The sequence below is a fragment of the Bufo bufo genome, chromosome 2 (genome assembly GCF_905171765.1).
Source record: "Bufo bufo chromosome 2, aBufBuf1.1, whole genome shotgun sequence".
Classification (NCBI taxonomy): domain Eukaryota; kingdom Metazoa; phylum Chordata; class Amphibia; order Anura; family Bufonidae; genus Bufo; species Bufo bufo.
The window spans coordinates 473,129,257-473,151,802 of record NC_053390.1 but is presented as its reverse complement, the minus strand read 5'-3'; the positions used below and the strand labels follow the sequence as shown (position 1 = coordinate 473,151,802).

Below are 22,546 nucleotides of genomic sequence, written 5' to 3'. Positions count from 1 at the left end.
TTTTTTGCATTGATGGTGCCTTTCCAGACATGCAAGCTGCCCATGCCACACGCACTCATGCAACCCCATACCATCAGAGATGCAGGCTTCTGAACTGAGCATTGATAACAACTTGGGTTGTTCTTGTCCTCTTTGGTCCGGATGACATGGCGTCCCAGATTTCCAAAAAGAACTTCGAATCGTGACTCGTCTGACCACAGAACAGTCTTCCATTTTGCCACACTCCATTTTAAATGATCCCTGGCCCAGTGAAAACGCCTGAGCTTGTGGATCTTGCTTAAAAATGGCTTCTTCTTTGCACTGTAGAGTTTCAGCTGGCAACGGCGGATGGTACGGTGGATTGTGTTCACTGACAATGGTTTCTGGAAGTATTCCTGAGCCCATTCTGTGATTTCCTTTACAGTAGCATTCCTGTTTGTGGTGCAGTGTCGTTTAAGGGCCCGGAGATCACGGGCATCCAGTATGGTTTTACGGCCTTGACCCTTACGCACAGAGATTGTTCCAGATTCTCTGAATCTTCGGATGATGTTATGCACAGTTGATGATGATAGATGCAAAGTCTTTGCAATTTTTCGCTGGGTAACACCTTTCTGATATTGCTCCACTATCTTTCTGCGCAACATTGTGGGAATTGGTGATCCTCTACCCATCTTGGCTTCTGAGAGACACTGCCACTCTGAGAAGCTCTTTTTATACCCAATCATGTTGCCAATTGACCTAATTAGTGTTAATTGGTCTTCCAGCTCTTCGTTATGCTCAAATTTACTTTTTCCAGCCTCTTATTGCTACTTGTCCCAAGGGGCATCTACTGGGGCACTATATATGGGGCATTTTATACTGGTACATTATGGGGGGCACTAGCAGGAAGGGGGGAGAGGAGCACTATGGGGGAATTTACTGGGGGCACTATATAGGGGTATTTATACTGGGACATTATGGGGGCACTATGGGGACATTAGCCCAACTGGGGGCATTACAAGGGGGTACTTTTTGCACTTTTGTCACATTATAAGGAGAATTATTTCTACTGGGGGGGGGGGGGGATTATGGTGGGCTTTATTACTCCCCCATGGTATGACCCCCTAGTAGCAGCACCAGCCTCTCCCTGCTGTGCTATCCCTCTGCCCCTTCTCCAAATCCTTATTATGAAATCTTTCTCATTAGGATAAAACACAACATCAGCTCCGCCGAGCCCCCAGCCAAACTGTTGAAGTGGTGTCCAAGATCCCCAAGGGTCAAGCCAAGTAATTGTAAGTTTTCATATGAAATATGTTTATGTTATACACATATAAAATGTGTAGAAAATATCGGGATGGCTCACCCTCCAAGTTGCAAGGAAAAGGGTGCTCCCCCTAAAAAGGTTACCCCAAACCTTTAGGGAAAAGTCAAGTATGCAAATATGTAAGAGGGGCACACCTACATCTGATTCACACCAAACGCTAATCAATGTTTAGTATTAATATTTAAAAATTTATTAAATACAGTTTGATATAATATGCTGAATATGGTACCTTATCGCTCTAAAATCATAAAATACATGCTTAAAATATAGCCATGCCAAGGGTTAATGTGTACTTCAATCTGAGATTTCAGTAGTGGATATAATGTCTATTTCAATACTACCGAGTCTCAGTTTATAAAATGATAGTGAATGCAGTCTCTGTGTTAATCCGCAGTTTATCAGCGATATTTTCAATATAGGAATTTGCTGAGATAGAAATATTGTCCTTTGCAATTCCTTGCATATGATCTTTCACAGTTATAGCTCAAAAAGGTGTTTGGCTAGTGCACTATGATAATATAATGATAAATTACTCACTGTTTGGAAGCAGTAAAGTGTTCGGATTTTTGCGCTTAACGTGGCGTCCCACGAATTATCAGCACAGGTAGTCGTACCACCGATCAATTTTACATGTGAGCTATGAGCTTGCAAACAAAGAAACAGTCCGTTTGGGTGCCGGGGTAGGTGTGTGGCTACACCCGCTTGAAGTTTGTAGTGGCTTGATATCTTTTTTCCCAGGACAATACCGGACTTTCGTTTCTTTACAAAATATATTCGGATATTGTTGCAAGTTGAGTAAAGATGCGCAGATAGTGAACTGCGGTTTTTCTTCCTTTTGTAGAGACTTGTGTACACCAGACGCGTTTCGGAGTTAACACGACTCCTTCCTCATTAGTGCCTGCGGCCTATCAGAAGAAAAGGAGAGGGACACGCCTCTCCCTCCCCTGCCGCAGCACAGGCATCTGTATCGCTGTCCTGAGGACGGCGATACAGATGGATATGGAGATGAGCGCTTCCAGTGATACTTACCTCCATCAGCAGCGATGCGATGCAGGCCTCTTCCGGCCTGTGTCCCTGCTGTGTGCTGCCCGGCTCAGGCGGCGCGATGATGACGTCATCGCGCCGCCTGAGCCGGCCTCTGATAGGCTGCAGGCATTAGTGCCTGCGGCCTATCAGAAGAAAAGGGGAGGGACACGCCTCTCCCTCCCCTGCCGCAGCACAGGCATCTGTATCACTGTCCTGAGGACGGCGATACAGATGGATATGGAGATGAGCGCTTCCACAATGGAAGCGCTCATCTCCTGCTTCCCCCCCCAGGCCCTCCCACTGCTGCCGCAATTACATCCAGGGCCGCACCACCTGTGGTGATCGGCGGTGCGGCCCTGAGGGATAAAAAAATATATTGGGACATCTTAAAATATGACAAGACAATTGGCAACCAAATCCCTAATAACCCCACATTCATTTATAAAAAAGCCCCAAACTTGGCGAGTTTGGTGGCCCCTTCTATCAAGAAAGAGAAAGCGGACTCCAAAATATGTACCAAAAAGGGCTTCTTTCCTTGCAGACTATGTAATAACTGCAAAGCCTTGAGGTACCATGTCAAACCCACACTTGAAATAGAAAACAAACAAGGCAAATATATAATAAAGGATTACATTACTTGCCACACCAAAGGAGTCATCTACTACATTAAGTGCCCATGCGACAAAATATATGTGGGACGAACTAAAAGAGAACTCAGGGTGAGAATAAGTGAACATATCAACAACATAAATAAAAAATCAGAAAATCACCCATTGTCCCGTCATTATACTGAATTTCACCAGGGAAAGTTTTCGGGATCAAAATTTGGGGGCATAGAGAAAGTCAAGGAAGATAAGAGGGGTGGTGACTACATCAAAACCATGTCAAGAACAGAAAGCAAATGGATATTTAGATGTAACAGTCTGGCCCCAATAGGACTAAACCAAGAAATAGAACTATTTGCATTCCAATAATAAATAACCAACAGTAATTAAACATTGTATTTACCATGCCCAATGGACATTTAGTAAATCCAAGATATCATAGCCCCGCCCCATTCTCTTTATCTCTACTCATCCACCATTATCCGACCTTATTCACATATACCCAAATAAACAACTGTAGAGCTATACAGACAAACCAGCTGAAAAATTGCATTTAAAATGTTAACCATATGGAAACATATTGATATCTCCACCTTTATAAAACCTATGTTTGCTTGTTGCCATGGGAACCGGAGGAGCTACTTAAACCTCCTAGGTACAGCTAATAGACTAACCCTGACGAAGGAGCCCGATAGGCTCCGAAACGCGTAGGTAGTTTTTGTCCTACGGAGGCTCCTGTACACCACAAGCGGTTTCCCGGGCAACAGACCAACAAGCTCCCTCGCGCTGCGCGTGCTTCCGGCCGGGGCCGCGCTGCTGCTGGTAGGTGAGCCAGGAGGACGCCGCGATTTAAAAGAACAGGACCACTAGAAGAATCTTACAGCAACCAACCCATAGTGATTACCACACCGGACCACTAACTGAAGGACCAATTTCGGATGAACAATAAGGTAGCTACAACGCTATTTCTACTTATACCATTATTATTTTTTTTGCCTAAATGCCAGCAAATATATAAACATACCTTCACAGCACTCATTTTCAGAGCCAGCCGTTTAGTTACTCAGGCCAGCACTGACTAATATCACCATCTACAGGATTAGCTGTCTTGACCGTGTACTCCAGCGCTATCTGTCCTATATCACCTACGGGTGACATACCTCTCTTTTTTCATACTAACCTGAGGAGAACAATAGCTCCTCACTAGACAGTAAGCAGCGGGATCTTCCTATCTAGGTAGATCTACTCAGTTAAACAACAGGAGCGCAGGTGGAATTTCGAATATTCTAGATTTTTTTTTCATCAGTAACCTCCCTTCTTGCTTGTGGGCCAATGAGAAGGCGGCACTGTCTTTGTCTGAGCTTAGCAACATCCCTAGCAACCAATAGGAAAGTTGCCAACTCCTTACTATATAAGAACCTCCCCAGCAGCCATTTTCTACAGTTTTTTTAAAGTTCTGAGAGAGAGAGCAGTGTCATTGCTGTGCTCTGTGCTTTCCACACTGCATTAGATAGATAGTTAGATAGCTTATATATATATAATACAGATAGTTAGTGGGAGATAGTCAGTGTAGGTTATATCCTGATATAGTGTAGCTGATAGGTTCTGCTGTCCATACATACATACATGCAGACCTGCTAAAATGTGAAGTTTCATGTATTGTGCCAAAATATTCGCATCATTAGTGCCGATTAGTACAATCGCGAATATATTAGAGCACTCTGCATATAAAGCCATTTTTAATGTTCTGCCGTGCCAACCATTTTCTCCAGTCTCAGGAAACTTCTAGCAGCTTGGAAAATGTAGCAAAAGTGACCCACACCTGTATTTCGCGTGCATTACGCGAATATTACATTGCCGATTTTTCGCAATCAAGAAAATAATCTTGAATTTGTGAATATATATCGAATATTCGCCCAAATATTCGTGAAATATCGCGAATTCGAAAATAGCCTGTTTATTTTCAAGTTAGTTAAATATGATCAATTCTTGTTGTTCAGGGCCCCTTCACAGCAGCAGCGGCGGACCAGGCCCCCTCGCTAATGTGATCTTAATCTTACTGTCTCCTGAAGTCTCCTGATGTGTCTGGGATTCAAACCCACAACCTTCATGTATCAGAGGCAAAGCATTTACCCACACAGCCATAAGGGCTGCATTGCAACTGATTGCAACTGATGATTGCAACTGATTGATTGAAACAATATGAGACTTCTACTGTTGTAGCTGGCTAAGTGTACATCTATACACATGACAGCTGCCCCAACACTGCTATATCTCTATATATGATAGCTGCCCCAGCACACCCAGCTCTGCTACATCTAATACACATGACAGCTGCACCAGCACACTCAGCTCTACTATATCTCTATATATGACAGCTGCCCCAGCAAACCCAGCTCTGCTACATCTATACACATGACAGCTGGCCAAACACACCCAGCTCTGCTACATCTATACACATGACAGCTGCCCCAGCACACTCAGCTTTGCTATATCTCTATATATCTATCTACTGTATAGCAATACTTAGAGATATATAGATGTAGCAGAGCTGGGTGTGCTGGGGCAGCTGTCATATATAGAGATATAGTAGAGCTGAGTGTGCTGGTGCAGCTGTCATGTGTATTAGATGTAGCAGAGCTGGGTGTGCTGGGGCAGCTATCATATATAGAGATATAGCAGAGCTGAGTGTGCTGGGACAGCTGTCATATAGAGATGTAGCAGTGCTGGGTGTGTTGGGGCAGCTGTCATGTGTATAGAAGTACACTTAGCCAGCTATAACAGTAGAAGTCTCATATTGGCAACGCAGCCCTTATGGCTGTGTGGTTAAGTGCTTTGCCTTTGATACAGAAGGTCGTGGGTTCGAATCCCAGCAGAAACTTTTCTGAAATACAAGCACTGACTCCATATATGGACATACAGGAAGAGGCTGCATCGCATCGCTGACATGGAGGTAAGTAGAAGTGTTTATTTATTTTTTTAATACCCGACTGTTACTGCCATGGGGGGAGCGGGAGGCACTTGATACTGGCACATGGGGGGAGGGGGGTTGGCACCTGATACTGGCACATGGGGGGGGAGAGGGGTTAGCACCTGATACTGGCACATGGGGGGAGAGAGGCACTTGATACTGGCACTTTTTTTTTGGGGGGGGGGGTGGCACTATGATACTGGGACATGGGGGGGGGGAGAGAGGCACTTGATACTGGCACGTGGGAGGGGGGGTTTGGCACTTGATACTGGCACATGGGTGGAGGGGAGAGAGGCACTTGATACTGGCACATGGGAGGGGGGGTTTGGCACTTGATACTGGCACATGGGAGGGGGGTTTGGCACTATGATACTGGCACATGGGGGGGAGAGGCACTTGATACTGGCACTTTTTTGGGGGGGGGATGGCACTATGATGCTGGGACATGGGGGGGAAGAGAGAGGCACTTGATACTGGCACATGGGGGGGGAGAGGCATTTGATACTGGCACGTGGGGGGGTTTGGCACTTGATACTGGCACATGGGTGGGTTTGGCACTATGATACTGGCACATGGGGGGGAGAGGCACTTGATACTGTCACTTTTTGGGGGGGAGATGGCACTATGATACTGGGACATGGGGGGAAGAGAGGCACTTGATACTGGCACATGGGGGTGGGAAGGAGAGAGGCACTTGATACTGGCACATTGGGGGGGGGGAGTTGGCACTATGATACTGGGACATGTGGGGGGGAGGAGAGAGGCACTTTATACTGGCACATGATGGGGGGCATCTATGGGGACACTTACTAGCACATTATTGGGGGGCATTATGGGGGACAGTAGGCCGGCAGCCTATCAGAGGCGGGACACTGAAGGGTATCTACTGGGGCACTATATATGGGGCATTTTATACTGGTACATTATGGGGGGCACTAGCAGGAAGGGGGGAGAGGAGCACTATGAGGGAATTTACTGGGGGCACTATATAGGGGTATTTTATACTGGGACATTATAGGGGCACTATGGGGACATTAGCTCAACTGGGACATTACAAGGGGGTACTTTTTGCACTTTTGTCACATTATAAGGAGAATTATTTCTACTGGGGGGGGCATTATGGTGGGCTTTATTACTCCCCCATGGTATGACCCCCTAGTAACAGCACCAGCCTCTCCCTGCTCTGCTATCCCTCTGCCCCTTCTCCAAATCCTTATTATCAAATCTTTCTCATTAGGATAAAACACAACATCAGCTCCGCCGAGCCCCCGGCCAAAGTGTTGAAGTGGTGTCCGAGATCCCCAAGGGCCAAGCCAAGTAATTGTAAGTTTTCATATGAAATATGTTTATGTTATACACATATAGCCTTCACTGTGCCCCACAATATACAGTATACCGCTACACTGTGCCCCACAATATACAGTATACCGCTACACTATGCCAAAGGAGTGGGGTTTACACAGGAGGAGGGAGGTGCGAAGCGCGCAGGGGGGCCCTTACAAATATTTGCTGTGGGGCCCAGTCACTTCTAGTTACGCCCCTGGGAAGAACTGAAGGTAATCAATCTCTCCACACATAGGCTCACTGACATACAGGTCCAGGTCCTTCAAAAGGGACTGACTTTTGCCCCATCGGGCAAATTTGATTATTTTACAGCAGTGAAGGACCTTGAGCTGTTTTGTAGGAAGCTTCTCTTTAAAAAGCATTTTGGTAAAGGTGATAGCACTACCCAATTCACTACTGAGGCTGAGAAACAAGCACTTAGTGATTTACAAGCCCTGTTAGATGAACAAGAAGCACCACCCTCTGCCAATAAAACACCCATGCATCTGTGCCGCCGGTCACAATATTTCCCCCAAAAATATCTGTGCCCGAATGTCGATATTTTTGTCAAGCTGGTCAAATATGATTTGAACAGCTGGCTTGTCATCATGGCCAGAAGAATTTGACCTATGATCAACATCGGGCCATAAAAGAACTCCGTGACTTGAAAGATATTGTTATTAAACCAGCGGATAAAGGGGGAAATGTTGTGATCTGCCCTGCACAGATGTATGAAAAGGAAGCATTTAGACAGTTGGGAGACAGGGACTGCTACAAACGTCTAGAGAGCAACCCCACTGTTAGATTTAAAGCTGAACTAGATAGTATTCTAGATTCTGGGGTAGAAAATAACATTCTGCCAGTTCGACTGAAAGAGGGCCTGGTGGTGGATTACCCGGTTACTCCCACCCTGTATCTGCTGCCCAAAATCCACAAACAGTTACAAACTCCCCCCGGGAGCCCTATTCTCTCCGGGGTAGGAAGCCTCTTTGAACGAGTTAGCAGATTTGTGGATTTCTATCTGAGGGGGTGCCTGGAGACCCTGCCATCCTATGTCAGGGACACCTCTGATGTATTGCGTAAACTCAATGGGGTGTCGCTGGAGGGGGACATGTGGCTGGTCACGTGTGATGTTGAGGCCCTTTATACGTCGATATGCCACGACCACGGGATCAGAGCCTGCCAATACTTTTTACGTATGGCAGATTTAGATCCAGATATTATTGTTTTTGTAATGGAGCTTCTGGACTTTATTTTGAGACATAACTATTTCACATTTAAGGACCGCCTCTTTCTGCAGCTCCGGGGAACAGCGATGGGGGCGACTTGTGCGCCCTCTTATTCTAACCTGTTCCTCGGACTGTGGAAAAGAGAGATAGTCCAGAACCTCCCCGATTACGGCTCTGTGGTCTCGTGGTCGCGGTATATCGACGATGTTCTTTTCATCTGGCAGGGCACGGAGAGCCGGCTCTTGTGCTTCCTCCAGCAACTGAATAACAACACCCTCAATATCAGGCTCACATGGCATTACAGCCAGGATAGGATGGAATTTTTGGACATTCTCATTTGTAGGGAGAGGGACGGCCGGGTCTCCACGGACCTATTTAGAAAGCTCACCTCCACCAACACCTTGCTACATGCGAAATCTGCACACTATCCGCAGACAGTGAGGGCCATTCCGGTCGGGCAATTTTTGCGCCTTCGACGAGTTTGCTCCAGCGATCAAAAATTAGAGATACAATCTGGGGAGCTGTCTAGGAGGTTCCGTAATAGGGCCTATAATCAGGCTGACATCAAGAAGGGCTATACATGGGTGATGGACCATGTGATTGGACCATGTGAAGTGACGTCACCACAGGTCCTTTAGCCGGCAGCTCATGATTAAAGGGTTATTCCCATCTTCCAAATTCATCCTCACCTGCAGTCACTCTGCTATTCACTTCCTGGTTTTCTGCTGCTAAGGCTGGGCGGGCTTAGGCAGCTAGAGTGAAGGCCGGCCACACCTCCTTATGACATCACACTGAGAGCTCAGTCCTTGTGTGCTAGTTCATGTGAAGAGTATGACTCATCAGTCTGGCAGCCTGCAGTGTCTGTGAGTCCCCTCCTCCCTGCTGTGGAATCATCAGAGAGCTGTGATAAGTGAGCTCAGTGTACAGTAACATGTGGCTGTTCTGCACAGTTTTGCAACACACTGCAAATCTGCAACACACCCGGCCGGCACCCCCTATAGAAATGCCTATTCTTGCCCCCACTGTGCCTCCATCAGCCCAAGTGTCTCCATCTGTCCCCATTGTGCCTCCATCTGCCCCCATTGTGCCTCCATCTGCCCCCATGTGCCTCCATCTGCCCCCACTGTGCCTCCGTCTGCCCCCACTGTGCCTCCGTCTGCCCCCATTGTGCCTCCGTCTGCCCCTATTGTGCCTCCATCTGCCCCCATTGTGCCTCCATCAGCCCCCATTGTGCCTCCATCTGCCTCCATCTGCCCCCATTGTGCCTCCGTCAGCCCCCACTGTGCCTCCGTCAGCCCCCACTGTGCCTCCGTCAGCCCCCACTGTGCCTCCGTCAGCCCCCATTGTGCCTCCGTCAGCCCCCATTGTGCCTCCATCAGCCCCCACTGTGCCTCCATCTGCCCCCACTGTGCCTTCATCAGCCCCCATTGTGCCTCCATCAGCCCCCATTGTGCCTCCATCAGCCCCCATTGTGCCTCCATCTGCCCCCATTGTGCCTCCATCTACCCCCACTGTGCCTCCATCTGCCCCCATTGTGCCTCCATCAGCCCAAGTGCCTCCATATGCCCCATTGTGCCTCCATCTGCCCCCATTGTGCCTCCATTTGCCCCATTGTGCCTCCATCAGCCCCCCAAGTGCCTCCAGATACTTACCTGCGCTGTGGCCGCCCAACGCTCCTTCTTCTTGTAACTCACTGGTCTTTGCGCGCATTGCTTATGCTTATAGCAATGCGCCGCACAGACCAGTGACGATTTACAAGAAGGAGCGCGGGCGGCCACAGCGCAGGTAAGTATATTGCTGCAGAGTAAATTACCATGGCAGCCAGGACCTCAGTAGCCTCCTGGCTGCCATGGTAACCGATCGGAGTCCCAGCATTACACTGCTAGGACTCCGATCGGAACTGCTACTGCCACCAATGATGGGGGGGGGGGGGGCGCACCATGGCAGCCAGGACTTCAGTAGCGTCCTGGCTGCCATGGTAACCGATCGGAGCCCCAGCATTACACTGCTGGGACTCCGATCGGAACTGCCACTGCCACCAATGATGGGGGGAGGGGGAGTGCGCACTGCCCACTAATGATTTTTAATAATGGGAAGGGCGGGGGGAGTTCGCACTGCCCACCAATGATTTTGCCACATAAATTTTATTTTAAAAAAATGAAATTGAAGGGAAGGGGGAGGCCGACACAGTTATACACAGCAGCGCAGCCCCGATCTCCTCACCATGTACTGAGGAGATCCGGGCTGCGCTGCTGAACGCTGAAAACCCGGACAGCTCCCCTCCTACTCTGATAGGAAACCATTCTCCCCCCATACGGCCTTCACCTTCTGTTCGCGCTCACAGTGTGCGTGAGAGGCCGGCCACTAGATAACCACTGCGCAAGCGCGGCCCATGGATGCGGCAGGCGAGCGGTGGCAGTATCCATGGGCAGCGCAGATAAACAATGGATTTCAATAATGCGATTTTACAGAGAATAGTAGTTTTCTTTTAATGCTTTATATTTGGAAAAACATTCACAGGGGGGCATATAAATTAATGAAATATCATCAAGAAGATGGGAATACCCCTTTAAAGAAGTAAGAAGAGATCGGCAACTACGCGATCAAGAGCAGGTGAGTTAATATTTTTTTATTTTTTAACCCTCAATTGACCTTCTACTAAGCATTCTGTATTAAGAATGCTATTATTTTCCCGTATAACCATGTTATAAGGGAAAATAATACAGTGAATAGACTTTCATTTTAGCAACCATGCGTGAAAAAATCGCACCGCATCCGCACTTGCCTGCGGATGCTTGCGATTTTCACGCAGCCCCATTTACTTCTATGTGGCCTGCGTTGCGTGAAAAACGCACAATATAGAGCATGCTGCGATTTTCACGCAACGCACAAGTGATGCGTGAAAATCACCGCTCATGTGCACATTCCCCATAGAAGTGAAAGGGTCCGGATTCAGTGCGGGTGCAATGCGTTTACCTCACACATTGCACCCGCACGGAAATCTCGCCCGTGGGAACCCAGCCTAAGTGTATTGAATATACAATGGTAAACCAGAGCAAGCAGTTATGCAAATAATATTTACATTACTATATCAATTAAAAATTCCAGAGAACAAAAAAAATAATGTTGTGACAAGTTAGGCTACTTTCACATTGGCGTTTTGGCTTTCCGTTTGTGAGAAACGTTCAGGGCTCTCACAAGTGGTCCAAAACAGATCAGTTTTGCCCTAATGCATTTTGAATGGAAAAGGATCCGCTCAGAATGCATTAGTTTGCCTCAGTTTGCCTCCGTTCTGTCTCCATTTCACTTTGGAAGTGGACACCAAAACGCTGCTTGCAGCGTTTTGGTGTCTATCTGACGGAACTGAGCCAAACGGACCCATTCTGACACACAATGTAAGTCAATGGGGATGGATCAGTTTTCTATGACACAATCTGGCACAATAGAAAACGGATCCGTCCTCTATTGACTTTCAATGGTGTGCAAGACGGATCCGTTTTGGCTATGTTAAAGATAATACAAACGGATCTGTTCTGAACGGATGAAGACGGTTGTATTATCTCAACGGATCCGTCTGTGCAGATCCATGATGGATCCGCACCAAACGCAAGTGTGAAAGTAGCCTAAGTCTACTATATGAACAAAAAGCTTTTAAAATGTGCACATCTATAACAAAGCTATATTGTTTACTATAATAGTTGTGTACTAGAGTGCTCTTCTCACCTTTTCGTACTTCAAATCTAAAGTGTTGGAGTCCAGCAACATTTGATAGAGTGCATCCCTGCAATAAAAAACAAATGTATTGACAAGGTATGGCAACTATATCCAATAAAGTGCACCAGTAGAAAAGAATGGCCATTGTAAGGACACTTAAAGTAAATAACATCTTATTTAATGTGTATGTATATATTTTAGATTCGCTGAGTAAAATATAGGTATCTAGAAAATAAATAGTTGGGGGATGTATTAACTGAAACAATCTAAAAGAAAAAACTTTGTTTCCCATAAACACCAATCACAGCACAGTTTTAATTTAAAATTCTGCTCTTAAAAAGTAAATGCTGTGGGCAACAGAAGAGTCTATCTTTTAGATGTCGTTCACAGCAAAATTTTGAGTTGATTCCATGCCAAAAAACTGCTGTTCATATGGCTGCATTTATAGCCACAACTATGCCAAGAAAGGAGATGTCCTTTTTTAGACATCCGTAAAACTGCGGCCTCCTATTAAAAACCATGGCAAATTCCATTGTTGTCAAAAGCCACAGTGTGAAAGGTCTTTTAGAAGGTTTTCATAAATCTGTCCCAATACATTTTTTTAAATGTTGTAGGTATTTTTTTTTTTACTTTCACCAGGGCTTGCATATATGAACACATTCTTCCAGTATGTTCTGTACAGGCAGTGCAACAATATGTGCATGCTTGATGGCAGATGCAATTTTTGAGATATTATTGTCAGATAAGGGTCAATAGAGTAATATAGTCTCCTTGAAGACTTGGAGCACTGCCTCAGAAAATAAATTGGAGAGTAGAATGGAAGCTGTATACAAAACCTCATCAGTGTTTAGTGTTTGCTATCATGCCTTACTTGGGTTTCCAGCACTAAAATAGAGTGGTTGTATGTCATTAAAGAGGCTCTTTCACTATGATCAACCCTATTAAACCAGGTAGGGCTCATCATGCCTGGTAGGCAATGGCGTGCTAAGGCCTCTTTCACACGGGCATCGCGGGTGAGGGCCTGATGCGATGCAGGTGCGTTCAGGGAAAATCGTGCGAGTAGGCACGCAATTTCAGTCAGTTTTGACTGCAATTGCATTCCGTTGTTCAGTTTTTTCCGCACGAAATGGGGCCTGCGTTGCGTGAACGCAGAATATAGAACATGCAGCGATTTTCACGCGTGAAAATCACCGCTCATCTGCAGATCCCCTTTGAAATGAATGGGTCCGGATTCAGTGCAGGTGCAATGCGTTCACCTCACGCATTGCACCTGCGTGGAATTCTCGCCCGTGTGAAAGGGGCCTAAGGGGTGGGTGGGGGATGAGGTCCGCCCCGGGTTCTGGCTCTCAGGGGGGTGCCAGAAGCAATGAGCGCTTCCATCAATACAGATGGAAGCGCTCATTGCTGGAGCGCTGGTAGCTGCAGTCCTGTCACTCACCGCTCAGCTTCCCGCGCTCCTCCCCTCCTTCAGGCCAGTGGCGCACAGAATGGTGAAGCAGGAAGACTTCTCCTCGCTTCACCATTCAGCCTGCAAACACGGATCACGCTGCCGGCCTGTATGGGCGGAGCCTGCAGCCCGGTAATCTGCATAAGCTCTGCCACACAGTGCTGCAGAGCGATCTGTGCCTGCAGGGAAGAGAGGTATGTGAGCTTCAGGAACGGGACAAAGTGAGCAGTTACTGTGTTTTTTTATTTTTTATTATTAATACAAGGGTGGGTACAGAGGGCTTTATTACTATGGAGGGAGCACAGAGGACTTTTTTACTATGGAGGGGGCACAGAGGTCTTTATTACTATGGAGGTGGCACAGAGCTCTTTATTACTATGGAGGAGGTACAGTGGGCATTACGACTATTAAGGGGGCACAATGGGCATTATTACTGTGAATGGGGCACATAGGGCATTACTACTATTAAGGGGGCACAATGGGAATTATTACTGTAAAGGGGGCACAATGGGCATTATTACTATGAAGGGGCACAGTGGGCATTATTACTATAAAGGGGGCACAATGGGGATTATTACTTTGAAGGGGGCACAATGGGGATTATTACTGTGAAGGGGGCACAATGGGGATTATTACTGTGAAGGGGCACAAAGAGGGCATTACAACTATGAAAGGGGCACAGAGAGTGCATAACTACTGTGAGAGGGCACAATGTGGGCATAACTACTGTGAGGGGGCACACATCTGTACAAAACTATTGTGAAGGTTGTACAATGAGGGCAATACTACTGTGAGGGGGTACAATTTTTTTTTACCGTATGGGGGTGTGTGCCAGAGAAAGGACCCGCCCCGGGTGCCAAACACCCTAGGCACACCACTGCTGGTAGGGGTCATCATGCTGATTAAAAGTATACCTTTCTTTTGTCTGTATGCTAAGCAGCTGCAGAGATATCTGCATTTTTATTCTAATGCAAATGGGGAAGGTGAAGCACCAGGGTACAGAGCTGAATCATTTGTGCACTGCTTTGTAACACCCCCTGTGCTCTGAACACTCCCCCTCCCCTTGATTGACTGGGTTAGACATCAGCATGCTGAGGGTAGAACAGTGTCCTAGAACTGTCTCCCAGTATCTGCATATGATATACTCTACATACTATGGGGGTCATTTAATAAGACCAGCAATTTATACGCCAGTCTTAATCCCCATGCGCTGGCGGCAGATGCATCTAAGTTATGTAGAGGCACAGGCCTCTACATAACTTTGATGCTTGGTGTCAGACTACACCAGCTCCTTTGCTAGTTTCAGATCATTTTCCATGTCAAAAACTGGCATAGAAAATGATAAATAAGATAGGCTGGCCAGAACACCCTCTTCCCCACCCACACCACGCCTCTTTTTCCGCCACCTTGGAAAAGTCACATATTTTGCAGCAAAACCCCTTTGTGACAAAATATGTGGCTTTTGTCCGGCCACCTCTCGGAATATTTGCCGTGCTGTGGCTGGATCTATGCAGCTCCAAATTACAGGGAGTGCAGAATTATTAGGCAAGTTGTATTTTTGAGGATTAATTTTATTATTGAACCACAACCATGTTCTCAATGAACCCAAAAAACTCATTAATATCAAAGCTGAATATTTTTGGAAGTAGTTTTTAGTTTGTTTTTAGTTTTAGCTATTTTAGGGGGATATCTGTGTGTGCAGGTGACTATTACTGTGCATAATTATTAGGCAACTTAACAAAAAACAAATATATACCCATTTCAATTATTTATTTTTACCAGTGAAACCAATATAACATCTCAACATTCACAAATATACATTTCTGACATTCAAAAACAAAACAAAAACAAATCAGTGACCAATATAGCCACCTTTCTTTGCAAGGACACTCAAAAGCCTGCCATCCATGGATTCTGTCAGTGTTTTGATCTGTTCACCATCAAGATTGCGTGCAGCAGCAACCACAGCCTCCCAGACACTGTTCAGAGAGGTGTACTGTTTTCCCTCCTTGTAAATCTCACATTTGATGATGGACCACAGGTTCTCAATGGGGTTCAGATCAGGTGAACAAGGAGGCCATGTCATTAGATTTTCTTCTTTTATACCCTTTCTTGCCAGCCACGCTGTGGAGTACTTGGACGCGTGTGATGGAGCATTGTCCTGCATGAAAATCATGTTTTTCTTGAAGGATGCAGACTTCTTCCTGTACCACTGCTTGAAGAAGGTGTCTTCCAGAAACTGGCAGTAGGACTGGGAGTTGAGCTTGACTCCATCCTCAACCCGAAAAGGCCCCACAAGCTCATCTTTGATGATACCAGCCCAAACCAGTACTCCACCTCCACCTTGCTGGCGTCTGAGTCGGACTGGAGCTCTCTGCCCTTTACCAATCCAGCCACGGGCCCATCCATCTGGCCCATCAAGACTCACTCTCATTTCATCAGTCCATAAAACCTTAGAAAAATCAGTCTTGAGATATTTCTTGGCCCAGTCTTGACGTTTCAGCTTGTGTGTCTTGTTCAGTGGTGGTCGTCTTTCAGCCTTTCTTACCTTGGCCATGTCTCTGAGTATTGCACACCTTGTGCTTTTGGGCACTCCAGTGATGTTGCATCTCTGAAATATGGCCAAACTGGTGGCAAGTGGCATCTTGGCAGCTGCACGCTTGACTTTTCTCAGTTCATGGGCAGTTATTTTGCGCCTTGGTTTTTCCACACGCTTCTTGCGACCCTGTTGACTATTTTGAATGAAACGCTTGATTGTTCGATGATCACGCTTCAGAAGCTTTGCAATTTTAAGAGTGCTTCATCCCTCTGCAAGATATCTCACTATTTTTGACTTTTCTGAGCCTGTCAAGTCCTTCTTTTGACCCATTTTGCCAAAGGAAAGGAAGTTGCCTAATAATTATGCACACCTGATATAGGGTGTTGATGTCATTAGACCACACCCCTTCTCATTACAGAGATGCACATCACCTAATATGCTTAATTGGTAGTAGGCTTTCGAGCCTATACAGCTTGGAGTAACACAACATGCATAAAGAGGATGATGTGGTCAAAATACTCATTTGCCTAATAATTCTGCACGCAGTGTATAGTGAATGGGGCCAGGTGGACTTCCAGCAGCACACCGGTGTACACTGTAGTACGGATCCGGCAGGCTGTTCCCCTGCCGGAACAGCCTGCCGGACCGAGTAAACGCTAGTGTGGAACTGACCTTACTTAGATTGTATGAAAAGGGTCTGAGTTAATAAATTCTATAGCTTGCCATTATTGGTAAATTATTTGAGAGACAAGGGAGAGGGTCTGTATAATGAGTCATTGGAGGGCAAGGGGCTCATAAATGTGGCCTCTATCCACCCCTCACCTTTTACAGTAATTATAAGATGAATCTGCAGAACCTAACCTGGTTTATTCAATGAGCTAAAAGCTCTAAACTCAATGTTTAGAAACTGAATAAAGGGGCTGTGCAGATCCTAAAAAAAAGGTCATTTAATTGTGTAAACCTCATCTAGTCTCCTACAGTTCCCGCTGCACTCCATTTATCAGGAATCAAACCTGTATCCCAGGCAGTAGCCTTGCTCACTGAGCTATCAGCTACTCAGGACAGCTCCACTCCTGAACCTAGTGAATAGTATCCTAGTTTTGGATAATCTCTGCTCATTTTGCCTAATCAGACACAGCTTGGAACTTCCTATATAAACCAGACCTTGCCACTCCCTCCTTGCCAGATTATTGTGCTTCCTGCCTCTATCTAGCCCCTAAGCGACATCCTAAACCACACTTCTGCCTAATCCTAAAATGCCGTGCTTACTTGTTACCAACCCGGGCTGTTATTCGACACTGCTTGCTTCTGCTACTCCAGCCAAACTACATAATTTACAACACAAAAAAAACATTCAGTCACTGAATATACTGCAGAATTTCACCACTGGGTAGCTGATACTACATGGAATCTAGCAGCCCAGAAAAGCCAGTTTTGGTGAGGACTTTCACAATAAGTAAAAGATGAGCTTGCTAGAGTAGAAGCCCCTGATGATTTGGAGGACTTCATTCAATTATGTATCCGAGTTGATTAGAGACTTTCTGAAAGGAGGAGGGAAAAATTCTGGGCATTGGAGAACAGACCTACCTATTCTTTCCGCTCTGACCACGGCATTAGAGAAGTCCGGAAGCGGAAGCCACATGCTTCCGCTCCGGTAACAGCATTCCCTGGTTCTTCGGAGTCTATTAGATGAATATACCAATACAGGCCACTAGGTGGCAGCACTGTATTGTTATATCGAAAAAAATAAAGGAGTTCTGCAGCTTGTTTAAACTGATGATTTATCCTCTGGATAAATCATCAACATCTGATCGGCGGGGGTCCAACACCCGGGACCCCCGCCAATCGCAGTGAGCGCCACGGCCTTCTCACTGTTTACTGCAAGCCCTTGAATGGAGCTTAGCTGCGCCCAGGCCAGTTGATACGAGTCGTGACATCACCGGGCCTGTGGTAAACAGTGAGAAGGCCATGGTGTTCCTGGAGCGCCGCTGCCTTCTCAAACAGCTGATTGGCGGGGGTCCCGGGTGTCGGACCCCCGCCAATCAGATGCTGATGATTTATCAAATTAGCAAATTTCCAAATTTCAATTTCTCAACTTTTTTAATAGATAGTAATACCTCCAAAAATTGTTATTATTTTACATTCCCCATATGTCTACTTCATGTTTGGGTCATTTTGGGAATGCCATTTTATTATTTTGGGGACTTTACAAGGCTTAGAAGTTTAGAAGCAAATCTAGAAGGGCACAGAAGGAAAAGAATGCCATACGGTTTTTGGAAGGCAGATTTTGCTGGACTGGTTTTTTGACACCATGTCCCATTTGAAGCCCCCCTGATGCACCCCTAGAGTAGAAACTCCAAAAAAATGACCCGATTTTGGAAACTACAGGATAGGGTAGCAGTTTTGTTGGTACTATTTTAGGGTACATATGATTTTTGGTTGCTCTATATTACACTTTTTGTGAGGCAAGATAACAAGAAATAGCTGTTTTGGCACCGTTTTTATTTTGTGTTATTTACAACATTTATCTGACAGGTTAGATCATGTGGTATTTCTTATAGCAGGTTGTCACGGACGCGACAATACCAAGTATGACTACTTTTTTTGGTTATTTGTTTCAGTTTTACATAACAAAGCATTTTAAAAAAAATAATGATTCTTTAGTGTCTCCACATTCTGAAAGCCATATTTTTATAAATTTTTTGGGCGACTGTCTTGTGTAGAGGCTAATTTTTTTTCAGGATGAGATGACGGGTTGATTGGCACTATTTTGGGGTGCATATGACATTTTGATCGCTTGCTATTACACTTTTTGTGATGTAAGGTGACAAAAATTGCTTTTTTTACACCGTTTTTATTTTTTACGGTATTCACCTGAGGGGTTAGGTCATGTGATATTTTTATAGAGCAGGTTCTTACGGATGCGGCGATACCTAATATGTCTACTTTTTATTTATTTATGTAAGTTTTACACAATGATTTCATTTTTTAAACCAAAAAAAAATCATGTTTTAGTGTCTCCATAGTCTGAGAGCCATAGTTTTTTCAGTTTTTTGGGCGATTATCTTGGGTAGGGTATGATTTTTGCGGGATGAAAGGACGTTTGATTGGCACTATTTTGGAGTGCGTATCACTTTTTGATCACTTGCTATTACACTTTTTGTGATGTAAGGATACAAAAAATGGCTTTTTTTTTACACCGTTTTTATATATATTTTTTTTACGGTATTCACCTGTGGGGTTAGGTCATGTGATATTTTTATATAGCAGGTTCTTATGGACGCAGCAATACCTAATATGTCTAGTTTTTTCAGTTTTTGGGCGATTATCTTGGGTAGGTGAGGATTTTTGCAGGATGAGATGACGGTTTGATTGGCACTATTTTGGGGTGCGTATCACTTTTTGATCTTTTGCTATTACACTTTTTGTGATGTAAGGTGACAAAAAATGGCTTTTTGTTACACTTTTTTTTTACGGTGTTCAACTGAGGGTTTAGGTCATGTTATATTTTTATAGAGCAAGTTCTTACGGACGCGGCAATACCTAATATGTATACTTTTTTTTATTTACTTAAGTTTTACACAATACCAGCATTTTTTAAACAAAATAAAATGATGTTTTAGTGTCTCCATATTCTGAGCCATAGTTTTTAAAAATAATTTGGGCGATTGGCTTAGGTAGAGGCGCATTTTTTGCAGGATGAGGTGACGGTTAGATTGGTACTATTTTGGGGGGCAAACGCCTTTTTGATCACTTGGTGTTGCACTTTTTGCGATGTAAGGTGACAAAAATTGCTTTTTTTTACACCGTTTTTATTTTTATTTTTTATGGTATTTATCAGACAGGGTGTATATCATGTGATATATTTATAGAGCTGGTCATTTACTTTATTAATTTTATTACTTTATTAATTTTATTAAAAACATTTTGTTTTACTTTTTTTTTCTTTACTTTATTTCTGATGTTCAGTTTTTGGGGTCTGATCCCCTCTGCAATGCATTACAAATACATTTGTATTGTAATGCATTGCCTGTTTGTGTACTACAGTGAGTAGTACACAAACAGGTTGCCTAGGAGACCCAGCCTATGGATGGATCTCCTCGGCTCCAGTAGAATGCAGTTCCCGATGCCGTGCAAGGCATTGGGCAGCCTCTGCACGGCATCGGGCTGCCTTCTGACACATTGAGTCCCCGCCACAGCAGCGCGGGGACTCGATGGGCTCCCTCAAACACAAACCCCTTCTATGCCACGGTAGAGACATAGAAGGGGTTAATCTACAGCGATTGCCAATACGGGGGGGGGGGGTCACAGGACCCCCCTCGGCATTGACCCAGGGTGCCTGCTGATTGATTTCAGCAGGCACCCAGCTCCGCGGCGGTGATCGGAAATACACAGGGCATACAGGTACGCCCTGTGATCTTAAGTACCAGGACATCAGGGTGTACCTGTACGCCCTGTGTCCGTAAGAGATTAAATAAATATCTGGATGAGGATTTAAAGAAAGGCTTCATCCGGCCATCTACTTCTCCAGCTGGAGCACATTTTTTCTTTGTTGAAAAGAAAGATTCCACCTCGCGTCTCTGTGTAAGACCGTGAACCGGGAAGGGCTCCCCAGGATACAGTGAAGTCACAGACAAGAAAAGCGACACTGACACCAGCATTTGTGCAAAAAACTGAAATTTTACTAACAGTAGTAATAAACACAGCAATAACAGTAGTAACAAACACAGCAATATAGAAGTACACAAGATACCCTATACTCCAGGCTAAGAGTCACTGTTCCTGTCCAACTGAACAACCCTAACACTGTGGCGTACACAGCAGAGCCTGCAAGTCTATACTGTGCCGCAGGGTAAAAGATCTGACCGATGGTGCACACGGCAGAGCCTACAAGTCAATACCGTGCCGCTGAGTCACTGACCTGAGTGTGTACTGTATCCGCTGGTTTCTCCAAAAAGAACAGCAAGTCCCTGCCACAACATGTGATCCTAGAGGACCTGTAACTTTGACCCTCTATTCTGATCAGCTTCATGACGCCAATGTTCATTCCTAGGAACAGAATCTGGATCCACACGGTCCACTCAGACAGCTCACAAAATGGCGGACTGCTTCTTCTCCAGGCTGAGTAACTTCACCTGTTATGGCAGCCTTGACCGTTCCACGGCTCTTCCAGCCTTCCAGGAACTGATCCTCTCTCTCCTGGACGCCATCTGGATCGCTGACAGCCATCAGTCACTTCCAACAGTGACCCTGGCCACTCCAAGTCCCACTGATGCAAGGAAGGCACACAATGCTGTCTCCCACTCTCTGCCCAGACATGTCTGCCCAGCTCACCATTTCCTACTTCTTCGCAGCAGCAGCAACATGAGTCATCATCAACACCTCTAATGAATATTCAAATACTTAGCAAAACTTAACTGTGTGGGGAAACAGCAGCCTCTTGTGGCAAAACTGCGCAATGACAATGCTAACAAGTAAAAATTCACATCAACAGTATTAGAAACCGTATTTAACCCCTTAAGGACCGGGCTCATTTTCACCTTAAGGACCAGGCCATTTTTTGCAAATCTGACCAGTGTCACTTTAAGTGCTCATAACTTTAAAACGCTTTGACTTATCCAGGCCATTCTGAGATTGTTTTTTCGTCATATATTGTACTTCATGACACTGGTAAAAGGAAGTCAAAAAAATTATTTTTTTTGCACAAAAAAATACCTAATTTACCAAAAATTTGAAAAAAATTAGCAAATTTCAAAGTTTCAGTTTCTCTACTTCTGTAATACATAGTAATACCCCAAAAAATTGTGATGACTTTACATTCCCCATATGTCTACTTCATGTTTGAATTGTTTTGGGAATGATATTTTATTTTTTGGGGATGTTATAAGGCTTAGAAGTTTAGAAGCAAATCTTGAAATTTTTCAGAAATTTACAAAAACTCAATTTTTAGCGACCAGTTCAGGTCTGAAGTCACTTTGCGAGGCTTACATAATAGAAACCACCCAAAAATGACCCCATCTAAGAAACTACACCCCTCAAGGTATTCAAAACTGATTTTGCATACATTGTTAACCCTTTAGGTGTTGCACAAGAGTTATTGGCAAATGGGGAGGAAATTTGAGAATTTCATATTTTTGTCACATTTTTCATTTTAACCCATTTTTTCCACTAACAAAGCAAGGGTTAACAGCCAAACAAGATTGTATCTTTATTGCCCTGACTCTGCCGTTTACAGAAACACCCAATATGTGGCCGTAAACTACTGTACGGCCACACAGCGGGGCGTAGAGTGAAAGGTGCGCCGTTTTGTTTTTGGAAGGCTGATTTTTATGGACTGGTTTTTTGACACCATGTCCCATTTGAAGCCCCCTGATGCACCCCTAGAGGAGAAACTCCCTAAAAGTGACCCC

At 45.1% G+C, this 22,546-nt stretch overlaps 1 protein-coding gene across 1 annotated transcript in view; it reads right to left on the bottom strand.

The window, feature by feature from the left end:
- Positions 1-22,546, bottom strand: part of SEMA6B (semaphorin 6B) — an 808,975-nt gene that overhangs the window by 609,742 nt on the left and 176,687 nt on the right. Inside the window, exon 3 of the mRNA XM_040419828.1 lies at positions 12,160-12,217. Within this exon, the coding sequence (XP_040275762.1) occupies positions 12,160-12,217 (58 nt within the window). The remainder of the gene's footprint in view (positions 1-12,159; positions 12,218-22,546) is intronic.